General features: G+C 40.8%; 1 protein-coding gene across 1 annotated transcript; it reads right to left on the reverse strand.

Moving 5' to 3' along the window:
- Positions 1-1,973: 1,973 nt before the first annotated feature.
- Positions 1,974-15,378, reverse strand: LOC122919189 (serine protease 52-like). The gene is made up of 5 exons (XM_044268074.1): positions 15,306-15,378; positions 7,789-7,984; positions 6,726-6,967; positions 5,227-5,369; positions 1,974-2,243 (listed from the first exon to the last, which is right to left on the reverse strand). Exons 1-5 carry the CDS (start codon positions 15,376-15,378, stop codon positions 1,974-1,976), a joined length of 924 nt encoding a protein of 307 aa, XP_044124009.1.
- Positions 15,379-17,377: the final 1,999 nt, after the last annotated feature.

Here is a 17,377-nt window from a genome sequence, read left to right on the forward strand (position 1 = left end):
GCCACAGACTACTTGTGTCCTATTTTCAAATGGTAACAAATCAGATATCAAATAAAACCCAAATCAGACACCTAATTCCAGACTACCCAGGACAGCAAACAAAACAAAACAAAACAAAACAAAACAATCCCACAAATGGACCCACACTTATATTTTATGGTAAGCTGATTTAAACCAAGACACCAAGGCTATTTAATGGGTGAAAAGAAGGTCTTTTCAACTAAATTGGCTGTGTATATGGAGGAAATGAATCTTGATCCATATCACATCATTCATGGAAATTATTTCAAAATAGATCATAGACCTTAATGTTAAAGCTAAATAAATAAATATAAGCTAAATAAATAATAAATATATACATAAATAGATACATCTGTTGAAGCACACACACTCAATATATAAGCAACTGGGCATGTCCTTCTATGTAATTTTTACCTCAATTTAAAGAAAAAAGTTACTAGTTTGAGCTCTTATTTCTTCCTTGCAGGGTTGTCAAAAATCAGACATGCTTTGTAATGGAGTCAAAGCAGCCCTCTTCCTGCACACACTTCCTTTCCCAGGATCCTGGCTGAGTGGCCAGGCTGTTTCAACCTCTCTGTCAGCCTCTGCCCTGAGCTGAGGGCACAGGACTGTGGCTTCTCAGTCTCTCCCAGCCTCTGCCCTCTGGAGGCCAAGTTGAAGGTCAAGTTGCTGTCACAGCTGCTTCTTTCATGAAAAAGAGGAAATTCTTATAAACCTACCTTTTTCAGGAACAGTCATCCATCTGCTTGTAGCTGTATTTCCCTGCTTACCAGTAGTCAAAAGTTTAGGGTAGCTCTGCAGGTTTGGCAAAACAACTACATACCTGCTCTCATCTACTGAAATGCTTCTCCACCCACTCTCTAGATTCAGATGGTGGCCAAGCTGTCCTCTTCTGATGCAGCCAATGAAAATTAGCACAGAGAAATTCTCTTCATCCTCTTTTCTTCCCTTTCACTATGTATATGCAGAAAAGATTTCACCTTTTTATTTTATTTTATTGTTATTCACAGCAAAAGGAATTCTACTTTAGGCAGACTCTCATAAAAACACCCATCTTTTTGAGTACAGCTTTTCCCTCTCTCCTCAAAAATGTGCTTAATTGCCTCAGAAAAGAATGCCATTTATTACCTCTTGTCCAGTTGGAAAAAATTATGCTCATGGGTGATTGCATGAAGGATGGAGGGTCCATCTACACTTTCCGATGGTCCAAAATGTAGTCTTGGACTCTTTTTAGACACTATTTACTAGAACAGTAATTCCTTTGATTTTGCTCTACCCCAATATATTTATCATTTCCTTTTTTGCTTCAGGTTGTTTCTGATGTTTGCCTGCAAAGGTGCCTTGACTACTATAGCCCATTTAGCTGTGTGTTTCTTTCCCACTTCATCTCTAGGACATTTCTACTTCAATGATTTCCTGATCCTGAATCAGAGCATTGTTCCACATGACCTCTGAGAGCCCAAAGCAGTAGTTAATGGGCTCTGGACCAGGTGGTAGCTATGGAAGCAAAAGAAGGTGAAGAACAGGATCTTTCTGAAGACCAAATCTGTAGGTCTCAGGGATTAGCTATAAATGAAGGAAGAGAGAAGAGTTGGAATGTTATTTTAAGACCAAAAAAGGAGGAGGGGTACTGTTTACTCCTTTGGAAAGAATCTGTGGAAGGATATCTGTTTATAGGAGAGAAAAGAATAGGATTTTTGTTTCAGAGATCCTTGGCATGTTCCTCTACATGCAAAGGTTCTCCATCCAAACCTCTGGAGAGGCCTTAAGATGAAGTTGGTAACCTGCCTCCAAGTTCCAAGGGAACAATTGGCTCTGCAGTAGGTCGCAGGTGTATTATAAGTCTATGACTATTTCAGACACAATGAATTCTATGAGAATCCCTTGTACCCCACCATTGACTTTACTCCAAAAACCGAGGACACTTGGTTTTGAGGCTCTACAGTGTTTAATCACAGGTGTAATAGAAGTATCACAAAATACAGTAACAAGATGGCCCAGGGTGGTTGAAGCAAACTGTACCCAGAGTCTGGCTCATGAATATAGGGCCTTCCTGAGAGCGTGGTCTCCGTGTTAATCCATAACAGATAATTAGACACCTTCGTATACACCCCAGGCTTTTCCTTCCGGCCACAGCCCTCTCCCCAGCTGACAATGCCCAGCTGGTACCATATGCTTTCGTTGTTTTTTTTCTGGCAAACCAGAGGTCCCCCACTGTCACCCTAGGAGAAAAAAGTTATTTGGGAGTGGAAGGGAAAGTAACAAATTACGTCTATAGCCTATTGAGGTGTGGACAACTGGCAAAAAGCATTATAGTGTCTTTTGGTGAGAGGACAGTTTGATTAGACTCTCCAACTGCATGACTATACTCCCAGCCCCATGACTGTCAGACAAAGTGGCAAACAATTTGGTCAAAAACAATGGAAATGAATGATAGTTTGATTTAAAAAAAAAAAAAGAATATCCATCATCATCATCAGCAGCAGCAGCAGCATCGAGTCACATGTATTCATTTTGATGTACCAATGAGTGCTTTTTTAATCCATTTTACCTCAACACTTTCGTTGATTTTCAGAATTCTTATAATTTTCTCACTGCCTTTGTACTTTAAATCTACTTTCAGCCAACCCATTTTGGTCTTTCTATATAGTTCATAATAACAAAACGTAAAAAACAAAAATAAATATCCATTATACCTCATAATAGGTAATTGGCTGAATACAGCAAGTACATAAACTGATGCATATGAAATGAGAAAGATACAAAAAGTGAGTCAAAATGTTATATTGTGGTTTAAAACATTAAATTTGAAACAATTTATGAATTTTAAAGTATCATGAAAAAGATTGTCAAGTAAGGACAAGTAAGGAGAATGGCATCATTGATATGAAGATTGAGGAACACACAATCTTTCAATGCCCCCAAATCTTTGGGCCATTTCTTTATTTTAAAATTTTTAAAGTATTGTTGACATACAATGTCATATTAATTTCAGGTGCACAACATAGTCATATGATGATTCTATGTATTATACAGTGACATTAAGTGTCACCATACAATGTAATTACAACATTATTTGTTATATTCTGTATGCTATACTTTTCATCTCTGTGACTTACTAAATTCTACTAAAAATTATGTACCTTCACCAAAAAAAATTAGAAATCTCAGATATGGAAAAAGACCAGGAAGAATACCCATAATTATATAATTAAGTGAATTTATATATAAACACACATATGATTATATGTGGAAAGACTATTTCAGGAAAGATAAAAGGTAACACTGTAAAAATAGTTTCTCTGGGGAGTGAACAGGACAAGCGTAAGAGGTAAACTTCCGCTTCACTGTACATCCATCTATAACATTTGAATTTTCCCTACCATGCACTCAAATAAATAAATGAAATAAATATCATTTCTAATTCTAGCCATGCAGAGGCAACCCCTTAGTCAAATATAATTGTCCATAACCTTGAGTATGCAAATATGAACACATAGCTGTTATTTATTTTATTATTTATTTTATTATTATTGTTTCACAGCTTATAAAGACTTATTTTTGAAAATGTTAAGTGAGACACAGAAAAGTTGGAAAGAAGTACCATTCAGTAGTATGACAAAAACCCCAAATCCAAAACAAATAAAACAAAATAAACAAGATAGGGGTTTCTTTGATTTTTTTGTAAACCAGATTGTTATCATGAAAGATCACTGTGCCCATCAGCTAACTTTGAACCAAACTCTTCTTTACCCAATTCTTTGAGGTCATTGGAACGTCCCCTGACCCTTCTTGAAAATGAAGAATTACAATCTCTTCTGTGGAGATGAGGGGATCTACGTGAAGGATATGAGGCAGAACGGCAGCACAGTTAAGACCTTCTATTTCTGAAGCCCAACAGATCTTGGTTTGTATGCCAGGGGGAGCATTTAGCTGAGACAATGTGAAAATTTTCTTCAGCATTTAGGGCTCTGCTTCGATGCTGGTGATAATAACTAAATTTCCTGCAACATGGCTGTGTGGATGGAAGGAAACAACACCTCTGATGCACTGTACTCCCCTGCTATCTGGCAAGCCTGTACTTAGTAGGAGCTCTCAGCATTTCTGTAGCTGTTGAACTAGCCAAGTCTGGACATGACCAGGCTGGGCTGATGGATTTGGAGCCCTGTTCCCACTAGAACCCAAAAGATGGCTCTAATCTCAGAAGACAGAGTACCTTCCTTAGAATTCTGGGTCTGTAATTTAACTTGCCAATGTATCCTCTGTAGGGCTGTGAGCTTTTCTGATCCTCAGTTTCCTCATCTGAAATAAACCTGCTTCCCAGGGCTAGTTTTCATTTTGTGTATTTGTGGAAGTGATTTGTACACTCCTAAGCACTGAACAGGTGTAAGAGATGGTGATGGAAAAAATTATATTTATAGAATTTACTATGACCATCCTCTGCTCTGAACTGTTTTAAGTGCTTTTGTACATTGACTCACTTAATTTTCACAATAGTCCTTGAAGGTAGGAATGCTTAACATTCCCATTTTACAGATGAGGAAATTTGAAAAAGCACAGGCCTGGAGGGAAGTCACAGGTTGTAAGTAGAGGAGCTGAGAGGGAAGTTAGGGGAAACTGCACCCCTAACCACTATCCCACACAGTCTCCCTTTGGTTACAAAGCATCTGTACTGAGCTGAATAACATCCCTTCCAAATTCAAGTCTATCTGGAACCTCAGAATGTGAGCCTATTTAGAAATAGGACTGTTGTAAATGTATTTGGTTAAATTAAATGAAGTCCTACTGGATTAGGGTGGGTCCTAAGCCAATAACTGAAATCCTTAGAAGAAGAGAAAATAGGAGACAGACATATAGGGAGAAGTCAATGTGAAGATTGGGGCAGAAAGTGGAATGATTCACCTACAAGCTGAGGAATGCCACCAATTGCTGGAAACTACCAGAAGTAGGAAAAGACCAGGTGGTATCCTCCTCTAGAGCCTCCAAAGAGAACATGGCCCTACGGATGCCTTGATTTTGGACTTCTGGCCTCCAGAACTATAAGAGAATACATTTCTATTGTTTGAATCAACCCTGTTTGTGGTAATTTGTTACAGTACCATTAGGAAACTTATCCAGAGGGGGTATAGGGGAGCAAATTATCCCAGAAATATTTATCAGCCCTCTGTCTCAGTCCCTCTCCAAACAAGGGACAAGCTCCATTACCTGGCAGGCGTCCTTCCCCTCTTCAGCATTCCTAGCACACAGCATGTTCCTGGTGAGCACATACATAACAGAGGAGCACGTTTCCCATTTGACCAGGTCGAGGCTGACTTTGTTTAGCTGTTGACTCATACTTTTCATAGGAACTGACCCAAAGAAGAAGCAGATAGGGAAAGGCCCCTGAGCTCAAAGTGGTCCCTTTGGGCTGAGGTCAAGCACCCATTCACCATCACGTCTTTTCACCTCAATGACAAAGGAACTACCGTATGTCTTAGAGAACTACCCAAATCTGGACTTAGTAAGGGTAGAGAGGTGTTCAGGAGACACTGAATACCATCCTCTTTGAATCCAGAGCTCCCCACAACTGGGTATCTATTGGATCCCAGTCTCAGTGTACTCTTCTCACTCTGCAGAAGGTGCTAACTCTGTAGTCCTAAAAAGGTATTTCATTTAAATCCATAAAAAGGTAAAGAAAACTCCTGATGGCAAGTTCTATCCTGGTGCCCATGGCTCATAAAGATGGATTTAAATCATGTCAGAGCTTCTAAGTAATTCACTGTCTATCTAAGAGGTGAACCTAATACCTAGAATGTTTATTCTCCTAAGAAAGGCTATTTCCCTTTTTGTATATTGTTGAATTCCCAGAGCCTAGAACACTGCCTGGAAGAGGATCAATGAATATGTGCTGAAGGACACAGAGGAACTTTAAATTAAGAAGGTGGTCTTTTTTAAAGTTCATGAAAAGCTTCCAAGGGTAATTCCCAATGAGGAATTCTAAACAGACTCTGAGCTTTGGGACCATGTAGGGATTAATGTATTGTCATTTGTGTGTCTACTTAGAAGAATGACATTGACTGGAATTTTTTTTTTTTGGAATTTTTTTTTCTGTTCTTTAGATTTTAGAGTAAGACACATTAGCCAAAATAATGACAAAAGGGCACAATTTTATGAGTTGGCTGGGTGGAGTGATGGGTATAGGGTACAGGTTGACTCTATAAGGACAAATTTATATTCAGTTTTTCCCCTTCTCCTTGGCCTGGATCTGTAGTTTTCAAATATTTGGTCCACCAAACCCTTTGTTACAGGGGATCAGAACCGACACCATCAACCGGAGCAGAGCTGCTCTGCTGACATTAGTGTAGGCTTCTTGGAGCCCAGTCCATTTTGCCACTCCTTTGCCCATCAATATGTTCCCCCAAATTCCTCCAAGTCACCCTTGGACTCTAAACACTTCTTCCTCGCCTATCACTGAGTCCTTTTTCAAGGTTTGTGTTCTACAATATAAACATAAAATTTGCTACAAGAACCCAGGAAGGCCAAGGAAGGATGATTCACATGTGGACTGAAGTTAAGGCTCATTATGGGTCTTTAAATAAAAACTGGAAGTTTCCGAACCCACCAGGCAGAATTCCCAGAGCTAGCAGAGCCTTCAGAGTTTACCTTCTCATTTAAAACATCAACCAGGGTGCCATCCCCCACTGGGTTGGGTTGTAGTAACTCACTGGTAATGCCCCATCCAGTGACCCAGCAATTTCTCCAGCTCTCTATGTCAGTGACCTCTGAAAGGCAGATGGGCACTTTCTCGGCATCCAACTTCAACGGAAATTTGAGCAAGAGCAAAGCAATGTCATTATCCAAGAGCCAGCTGTCAAAATAAGGGTGAGTAATTAGCTTGTCCACTTTCATCCTCTTCGATTTCTTGGTGCCAGTGCTTCTTTCACTATGTATAATCTCCAAGTCAGATCTTATGTCAGAACAAAAGAAAGAGAACAAAGAGGTAAGTGGTGGAAGGCAAAAAAGGTGAGCCTTAAGATAAAATAATTCCACCAGTGTGAGACTGTGATCCTGAGAGCTTGGAGGGATGGAGACAGCTGGGGCCATGTACTTGGGCCCTGACTGGGCAGAAGAAGACAGACCCGAGTTCCAGACTTGCCACATTGCCAACCAGCTTTTGCCCTGATGGCCTTTTGGGCAAATTCAATAGTAAATTTTATTAACTATTAACTGTCTGAAAGTCATGCTATGTACAAGTAACTGAGGGACTTGATCTTGATTTGCAAGAAGGGGTGGACTAGCTATTAACAAACACCTGGGAAGTTTCTCAAAGATATTGATGTATGGACCTGAGCTAAGACAGCATCTCAGGAACTTCTGTCGTGCAGCCGGGCCTGAGACCCTCCCCTTGGATCCCAAGCCCTTCTAGGATTCTCGGAATCCATGGTCACTGTTGAGTTCATTTTCTCCCCAAGTAATGCAAATGCTTAGGAAAGTATTTTCCAAAGGTTTGGATCAGGACCACATGCACTTGGCAAGATGCCGAGAAGTCCAAAGAACATTTGTTCTGCCATCTGGGTCCCATGAAATGAGATGTAAAACATCCTAGGAAGAGAACAGTGTCTCTACCACCTGCAAAGTGTGATATTCAATCACACAGGCATATATTTAGCCTCCTGGTATTTCGTTTTGAGACTGACAAACTTGGATGGAGTTTCCAGGAGAAAAATAAGGATGTAAGGACAAATATCCTAGCACATCAGTTAAAACAGGTCTGTCTGGAATACTTACTTATGTCTGTTTATGAAGCAGTGGGCCGCAGTTAAAATCCACCACCTGCTCAGGATTGAGCCTCCGCAGATATGTCTCCTGCGGTGAAGAATACTCACCTGCCATGGAAAATCTATAATGTCTGCAGGTTCCCCGCCTACGATTTCCAAAGTTTCTGACTTCTCAGGCCTGCTACTTTTTCTTTGGCCACAGGTCACTGAAAGCAAAAAGAAGGAAGAGGGACAAGAGAACCAGGGCTCAACTGTCAAGGTTGGTTGGCTTGGAAGAAACTTAAGTTTAGTGCCCCTTCTTCTTGCCTCCCCAGCACACAGATAGCAGTGTCTTAGCCAGGTTAACTAGCACCAGGCCGGAGATCCATCAAACAAGAATGATGCTTCCTAATGCTGGTGAAAGGGATCACAATTGTAATGGTGTGTTTGTCGGGAACAATGGCTACTTCTTTCACCACAGCTTTGCTTTTTGGAAGGGTCGTCCTCTGAGGGCTTGTGGGAAGACACTACCACAAACCCTGGAGCTGGATTTTTTTTAAATTTTTTCAATTTATTTATTTTCAGAAAAACAGTATTCATTATTTTTTCACCATACCCAGTGCTCCATGCAATCCGTGCCCTCTATAATACCCACCACCTGGTACCCCAACCTCCCACACCCCCGCCACTTCAATCCCCTCAGATTGTTTTTCAGAGTCCATAGTCTCTCATGATTCACCTCCCCTTCCAATTTACCCCAACTCCCTTCTTCTCTCTAACACCACTTGTCCCCCATGATATTTGTTATGCTCCACAAATAAGTGAAACCATATGATGATTGACTCTCTCTGCTTGACTTATTTCATTCAGCATCATCTCTTCCAGTCCTGTCCATGTTGCTACAAAAGTTGGGTATTCATCCTTTCTGATGGAGGCATAATACTCCATAGTGTATATGGACCACATCTTCCTTATCCATTCGTCCGTTGAAGGGCATCTTGGTTCTTTCCATAGTTTGGCGACCATTGCCATTGCTGCTATAAACATTGGGGTACAGATGGCCCTTCTTTTCATGACATCTGTATCTTGCACCCAGGAGTGCAATTGCAGGGTCATAGGGAAGTTCTATTTTTAATTTCTTGAGGAATCTCTTGCCTCTCAGTAAGGAAGCCTAAATGGGAATATTCATTTATTTAAAAATAGGCCTCAGTGTCCTCTGAAAAATAAGGCTGTGGTATGGTACCTTGGTATAGACCATAAAATCCTTCTCCTTAGCTCTGGACTTAATATTTTCAATTTCTATACCTGGAAGACACAGACACCAGAAGTTTTACAGGCAAAGGGAAATTGATCATCCCCTTTCTTCCTGATTGCTGTCCTGTATTTCCTATTGAGATTATTGGCACTGCTTTTCATTTAATTTAATTCTAGGGATTCCAATTGCACCTTAAAAGGAATAAAAATTTTGGTATTTTCTATGTGGTAGGGTTGTTTTGAGATCTTTTGGTGTCTTCTAAATGTCATTTGAGTAATGAGAAAAATAAATATCATAAAATCTAAAACACTGAGTGCTTACTACTTGCCAGGCACCATTCTGTTTTGCACAAAACAGTTTAATTCTCTGTTAGGGTTAGGACAGCTGGCCAAAACCCAAAAGTTTGTAACTGAACCAAGATTTGAAACTAGGTAGTCTGGCTCCAGAATCTCTTTTCATTACCACTTGGCAAACTGCTTTCTAATTGCTAACAACTATGCTTATGCATGGGGAGAGAAGACAGTGACATTCAAAAATTTCCACAGACATGTGTAATATGAAAGGCACCCCTATTCAAACCATCTCCATACCACACATCACTACCACCCATGTTACCATCACCAAATATCACCATAGCCATACAACTCCGCCACCACACAACACCAGTACTACATATCCCCACCACATATCCCCACATCAGAGGTTACCACACCACACAACCTTGCCACCACACAACACAACATACAACCTTACCACCACATGTCCCCACCATGTCACCCTCATCACACCGTTCATTATTACCACATTTTCCCACAACCAATGCATGTCACCATCACTGCCAAACACCAGCCCTGCTACTGCTTATCTCTGCCTTTGGGTTTCTCTCTTCCAACTTTCCTGGCCCTTCAGCTCCCCAGAAGTACCATGCTCCTTCCCACCCGAGGGCTTTTCTCCATGCCTCTACCAGAAAGACAGGATCCTATCTCATATGCCCCTCTTTGCTTAATTCCTGTGCATCCCTCACATTTTAGCTCAATTATAAAGTCCTTTAAGAAATATTCCTTGCCTTTCAAGAGTACATAAGCTACCCTCCATATAACTTTCTTTCCTGACACCCTACCTTCCACTAACAGCAGAAATTAACTATTTGCGAAACTGCTAAAGTCTATTTCTTCTATTAAATTCTAATCTCTATGAAGACAAGAGGCATGTTTTGCTAATTTTCGTTTCCTCATTATCTGATTTAGAGACTGGTACGTGGTAGAAACCCAATACATACTTATGAATAAATGGATGGATGGGTGGATAGATGGATGGATAGTGTGGACAGTAAAGGTCTTAATATCAGTGGTAAAATCTTTGACATACTAATGACCTGTTCAGGTGATCAGGAATTGAGGGACTTTAGTTCAAAATGCTGTGTCCCCCCCCCACACCCCACACCTAAAGAATTGGCTGTTCTTTGAGTTCCTAAGTCAGAAAGCCTTGGGCAGGGGCAGAATAAGTGGCTCATACAGGTGTCATTTCATTTGAAGATACAAAGAGAATAAGGAGCTGTTGCTTAGGAATATCTTCCTCATCCACACTGCTCTTGTCAAGAAAGACATTTCAGCATTCCCAGTGGAACACCACATATGGCCAGGACCCTGAACCCCAACCTCCAATGAAAATGTTGAGTTTTCAGGGTCAAAAAGGGAGTCTTGGAATTAATCTACAATAAAGCAAAGTTGGACCTCTGGGAAATTTTCTAAATACTTAAATAAGATAATGATTTGTGAAAGTTTAAACAAAACTACTGAAGATTAAGATTCAGATTGGATTCATGGTTAAAAATCTCTAATATATCAGTCTTTTGCAACATAATAACTACTACTTATTGAATACCTACTATGAGTCAGCTCCTGCATTTTGCATATGTGTGAGACAATTAATATTCCCAGAGAAACTCTAAAATATGTTTTATTATTCCCATTTTATAGTTGAAGGATTAATCTCTGAGACATCATGTGATTGCCCATAATTATTTAGCTTGTAGGGGGCAGATGGGGATTTTTCAGTCACGTGTGTCTGGTTCTGAAGTCTAATTATTTATGCTTCTTGCCCATAGCTTTCACAGTATGTCTATATTTCAACAAAGTCTTGGCTCAATTCTTTGAGAATCTTATTGGCTAAAATGATTGTATGCAATTTGATGACTGCTCTCTAAGGTGAACATCAAACAGGTTGAGACATTATATCCAAAGTATTGGTCTTCAACTCTGTGTGTACCTGCAATTCTGAAGTGAGATGGAGAAAAGATTTCACCTGGAGAGCTAAAACTGACTGGGAGGCAGTGGCTATCTGCAGTCCTCTATGTAAGACAAGTTCAAAGGTGCATCTAAGTGCAACAGAAAAAAGGACTATGATCTATCAGTAGTTTTTGCTAAAGGTCTGGGGATGTTAGATTGGCAGTAGGATATCAAACCAGGCTAGTGCTAATAGATACCTTTAAAATTTAAATGGGTAAAAACTCATCTTAAAGCTGGGGAAAAAGTACACAATAAGGCCTGACATGAAACTGAGCAAGAACTAATATTACAAATGAGAGAACTGAGATGGAAAGTTATCTGGCCAGATCTGAATCCTGGGCATGGGCCATCAATATCAGACTCAATAAAAGTCTTGCAACTCCAGATAGAAAAATAATAGATCCAAAGCTCTAGACTGTGAAGGGAGCTTGGAAGTTTTCATATGAAAATATCAACCATAAGATGCTGATAACACGACATCACTGCTAAGTGCTCTACTTCATAGATGGCAGCATTTGAATGGTTGTCAGTCTGGAGCCACACAGGCAAGAATGACATTAACAAATGGAGTATATTCAGAGATGGGTGGCCAACATAAGAAACCTTACAAGAAACATGAAAGGAAAGAAGACTCAGATGGGCCTTCAGACTCTTGCAGGATTTTCTTAAAGATGAGGTATCAGGGTTGTTCAGCTCCACCATCAGTGGATTTGGCTTCACTCTACACAACTACAGATGATATAAAACATCTTACAGAAGTCTAAAACTTCTGCCATATTGTTATATTCCACTTTGTTGGTATTTGCACAGAATTGAGGCTGATCTGGACAATCTGAGACTGTGCAGGTGAAATTCAGGAGAGTCCAGAGCCCAATTATATATTATTTGTATTAAATATTTGTCTATTGTTTGTGGAATTTCTCTATACGGGAACAGGCTACCTGTAGAGTCTTTAGTTTTCTCAAGAAGTGCACTTGTGATGATCACCAGGGATTGTATGGAAGTATTGAATCACTATATGGCACACCTAAAGCTAATATTACACTGTATGTTAACTAACTGGAATTTAAATAAAAACTTTAAAAAATGAGGGGATTTAATAAGATTATCTCTAAGGCTCTTTCCCATTCTAACACACTGTACTTTTACAGTTCAAAATGGTGAGAGGGAAATATTTTTACTTGAATTACATTAATGTAAAATGTCATCTTTATTTAAATTCTTATATTTAAAATATATATTTTAGCCTCCTTATTAATTTTTCCTTAAGAGGTATATCACTTCAATTACAATGTTTTAAATGCTTTATTGATATTGATGTCAGGTTGCCAAACGTCATGCATACTGAAATGTCCATGTATTTGCATGAAAAGTCTCATGCAAGTACACTAATTTTTTTTATATTTTCATATGTGAATGGTTCAACTTTGTTGAAAATTACATAAAATTGGGACTGACTTGAAAAATAAAAGACCTGTGGTTGTGAATTTTAGGAGAATCCCTGGGAGCCCAGGGGGCTCTATTTTCTGTAGATAGAGAACCAAATGAATTTTTGGGTCTGTCAGCACCACAGAGCAAAATTCCTGGGGGTGTTTCAGAGATGTCCTTTTGCAAGTCCCACCTGAACGAAATCACTTCAGACTCTAGATTTTTCCCAAGTGACTGACTGATCCAGACCCAGGGATATGATCAAGCAGATTAAGATAGCAAGGTCTCATTTCAGCTTTTTAGTCCAAAGTGTTTTCTCTTTGCTCATACTATCAAGCTATCTTAGACAAATAGTCTTTCTCCCTAAATATTCTACTGATATGTTGGTGACTGTGAGAGAACGAGAAGAAGGACCAGAGAGACAGAACTCAAATGTGCAAAACGCACTCTGGTCTTAGCATGAAACTTCCTGATTCTGTCCTAGCTGGCAGGGCACCTGGTGAAGAGTGAAAGAAATGGGTTTTGGAATCAGAAGTTCTGAGTTGCCTGCATTATTTGCTGGCTGTGTGACTTGGAGCCAGTGATTTAACATCTCTAAGCTTCAGTGCTCTCATCTTTAACACAAATATAAGTTAATGTAACATTTCATGTGACACTGATTTAGAGGGATGGCATTTGGCTTCACTCTAATCTGGATAAAGGAGAAAGAGGTCTGAGTTTTGCCCAAAACCCCTGGTGAAATATGAGGTCATCTCTGGGCAAAATTTTAGTGGGAGAAAGCATTTGCTGGTTGTCTTCCTACATCGATGGTCATATTTATGCTCTTCTGCTAAATCTTCCTGTCCTTCCAAAATCCAAGGCTCAATTCTCAGACCACCTCTTTCTCTTTGCACTTTAGCAAAGTATGTCCTGGGGTATCTCCTTCCAGCTATAACTTTGAATATAATCTTTATACAGAAGATCTCACATTTGACCTCTCAGATCTCTTCACTTAGCCCTCAACTCTTTAACCAACTGCCCTACTCACAAGAATGTCTAAGAGGCACCTCAAACTTAATGTGGTCCAAATAGAACTCTCAGCTTACTTGACCCCAGTAAAGTCAAATCTGCCTTCCTATATGCTTCCCACAGTTATATTTTGCATCTGTTTGCTTAGGCAAGAATATCATTTGGGAGTTATCCTTGACTCCTCCTTTTCTCTGTCTCCTGGCATCCAATGCATCAGCCAGTCCAGTCAGCATTATCAAAAGATATCCAGAAACCAACCACTTCCCTCCATGCCTGCTGCTCTAAACCCATCCAGGCCATCACGCCTTCATACTCACTCACTCTTGCCCCTGCACACATTTCCTCTGCAGTAGCCGGTGTCTTTTTCTCAAGTACCTCTCATTTCTCACTCTCCTGTTTAGACTCTTTGATGGTGTCCCATTGTAACTAGAATAAAATCCAAAGTCCTTCCTCTGCCTTTATAAGGCTCAGCATGATCTGGATCCCACTGGTCCCTCTGAGCCCATCTCTCTTCAGTGACCCCTTCCCATTCACTCTGTCTGCCCCATCAATCTGTATGCCTCCAAAACATACTGAGCTCACTCACTGCACAGGGCCTTTGCACTTGCTGTCATATCTTCTTGGAAATATGTCTCCGACTTATCAGATGGCTCTCAAAGCCTTTTTGAGGTTTACTGAAAGCCTTCCTGAGACCACCTACTAGTAGAGTCTCAACAACCACCTACAGGCCTTCCATCATATAAGCCCATTTAATAAGAACTGAAATTAACTTATTTACTCATTTTATATGTTTAATATGTTCTTCCCCTCATTAGATAGTAAAACTGCCTGAGCATAGGAAATGAATATGCCATTCTGTTATAAACCAACTCCTAAAACAACTCCTGGCACATGGTAGAGGTTTATAATATTTGTCAACCAACAACTGACTGAACATTACACAAGTCTCCAAAAATTCTTAGAACCCAGGGGGAATCCATAGTAGCTACTAATACACTGCCTTCATTATAGTTATATCATGTTACTGTTTCGCATTAGGCCAATAAGGCTCTACATGATCCTTCAGAATGTTTTCAAAGAGAAAGCAACCTTCTCATGACCTTGAAGCTGTAGGAATGTGGCTAGTTTCATCTCCAGATTGATGGCTGGTTACCCCTCTCAAAGGCTGATTACCCCTCTCAGCCATCCACTATGGAAAACTCTGGGACCTAACATACACATAAAATACACACATGCATGCATACACACACACACGGAGACACAGACAGACAGACAGACACACACACACACACACACACTCCAGTCTCCTCCACATATAAATTCAAAGTTGAAGGTGTTGTGGGAGCAATGATCTGAAAGTCTGGTCCAGGTGCCTCGGGGGGCATCAGATTCACTTTAAGGTGAATAAAAGTGAAATTCCCTGGATCCCCCCCCCACACACACACTGAGCTGTGGAATCAGCATCCTAGAACGTGACCTTTTGAACAAGGTCCCCAGGTGATCCTCCTGCACCCCAGTGAGCAAGGGCCCCAGTGAGGCGCAGACACAAAAACACCATGAGCCACCTACATGCTAGGGAGCTGTGGATCCAGGGCAGCAGCAGGGCAACCAGCAGCAGAGTACTGCTTTTCCATCCCTCCATCCTTTCATTGGCCCTGGTCTTTACTCAGGTCAATAGAAAGCCTTCAGATGAGACTGTACAAATTCATTTCAGTGGGACCAAATCTGAGTTTTGCTCTGTGTGCCTACTATCTCACAGCCTGACCATCAGGGTCACAATAGAGCATTGGGTGAAGCAGCCATGGTCCAGACAAAGCAGCCAAGCGGCATCCTGCCTCCAGGACCTGATGATTTCCATGAGCCAATCCTCTGCGATGTGGAGGACAGTTTGGAACTGGGGGCAGGGGCAGGAGAGTAGGAGGCCTCCTTACCAGTTGGGATCCTAAGTCGAGGCATCTCAGGTTCACTAATGCATCAGGACAAAAGAGCTGAAGCCACTCCCTAGGAGAAAGGATCCGAGGCTTCTGGTCCAAATAGCTCAGGTGATACAGTAGAGCGAGGATAGCCTCAGACACCTAAATAAGAGAACTCGCATCACCTGGGGAACCTAAGAGGAACTAGTGAGCTTTGAGCCTCAGATTACTCCTCTGCACAATAGCGATAACAATGATACAACATTATATTGTTGGGAGGATTAATGAGATAATGTGTGTATCTTAGCACAGGACCTGGCAAATACCAAGCCCATGATTTTAATTCTCTACTAATATCACTTCTACTGATATCTTCTCTCTACTAATTGCATCTCCACAGGCTCCGGCAAAGGAGGGTACATTGACCAGCACTGTATAAAGCAAGACCTGCATAAAGTACATCTCCATGCAGGGTGGCTTTCATTGATACAGTTCATTCACTTGTTCAATAGTTTAGCTAGCATTTTATGCAGCAGTTTCTACATGACAGGCTTGTGACATGATGCAAAGATGAACAATATCTGTTTTCTGTCTCCTAGAAGCTCTTACCCATCTGGGAGAGGCATGTGACCAAAGACATCAACAATACAGTGGCATAAGTGTATCACTGTGAACTGTAGAGAGGTGCCCAACCCAGTCTGGGAGGAACATGTGTATGTGGTGGATGGTGGAAAGAGGCTATTAGGGAAGATTCTCCAGAGAAAATAAGCTCTGTCTGGGTTGAGTCAGGCTACAAAGAGAAATGGTATTAAGGATGGACAGACAGGCATTTGTTATGGGTTGACTGGTGTCTTTCCAAAAGTCATCTTTTGAAGTCCCAAACCACAGTACCTTATATTGTGACCTTATTTGGAAATAGAGTTGTTGCAGATACAATTAGTTAAGATGAGGTTGTCCTAGAGCAGTGTTGGTCCCTAATTCAGTATCACTGATGTCCTTGTGAAAAGGGAAAACTTGGATACACACATACACAGGAAGAACACCAAGTGAATATTAGAGTTAGGCTGCCACAAGACAAGGAACTACCCAAAGCTAGGAGAGAGGCCTAGAACAGATCCCTCCCTAGTACTTCCAAGGGAGCATGGTTTCCTGACACCTTGATTTTGGACTTTTGGCCTCCAGAACTCCAAACAATAAATTTCTGTTGTTCTGAACTACCCAGTTTGTGGTACTTTGTAATGGCAGTCCTAGGAAACTAATGATGGCATTCTAGATGGGCATAAAACATGTGCAAAAATACCAAGTTGTATGGGAACTACAGGATCTTTTTTTAAGATTTTCTATTTTTTATTTTTAAAGATTTTATTTATTTATTTGAGGTGGGGGAAGGTAGAGGGAGAGGGAAAAGCAGGTTTCCCACTGAGCAGGGAACATGATGAAAGGCTCGATCCCAGGACTCTAGAATCATGACCTGAACAGAAGGCAGATGCTTAACCAACTGAACAACCCAGACACCCCAAGATTTATCTATTTATTTTAGAGAGAGGTGGAGAGAAAGAGAGAGAGAGATCATGAGTGAGCGGGGCAGAGGGAATGCAAGAGAGAATCCCAAGCCGACTCCTCGCTGAGTGCAGAGCCTGGTGCAGGGCTTGATATCAGGAGATCACTGCCTGAGCTGAGACTGAGTCAGACGCTTAACATGCTGTGCCACCCAGGTGCACCCTACGG

Source organism: Neovison vison, chromosome 11, assembly GCF_020171115.1.
Source record: "Neovison vison isolate M4711 chromosome 11, ASM_NN_V1, whole genome shotgun sequence".
NCBI lineage: Eukaryota > Metazoa > Chordata > Mammalia > Carnivora > Mustelidae > Neogale > Neogale vison.

What these genes read in the sequence shown, in the direction of transcription:
- LOC122919189 (XM_044268074.1), bottom strand. Translation starts at nt 15,378, where the DNA reads ATGGAGGGATGGAAAAGCAGTACTCTGCTGCTGGTTGCCCTGCTGCTG. An exon ending in TGCTTCATAAACAGACATAA is followed by an intron (nt 6,968 to 7,788) that starts GTAAGTATTCCA and finishes TTCTGACATAAG; the next exon opens with ATCTGACTTGGAGATTATAC. An exon ending in AGGGGAAGGACGCCTGCCAG is followed by an intron (nt 2,244 to 5,226) that starts GTAATGGAGCTT and finishes TTTTTCTCCTAG; the next exon opens with GGTGACAGTGGGGGACCTCT.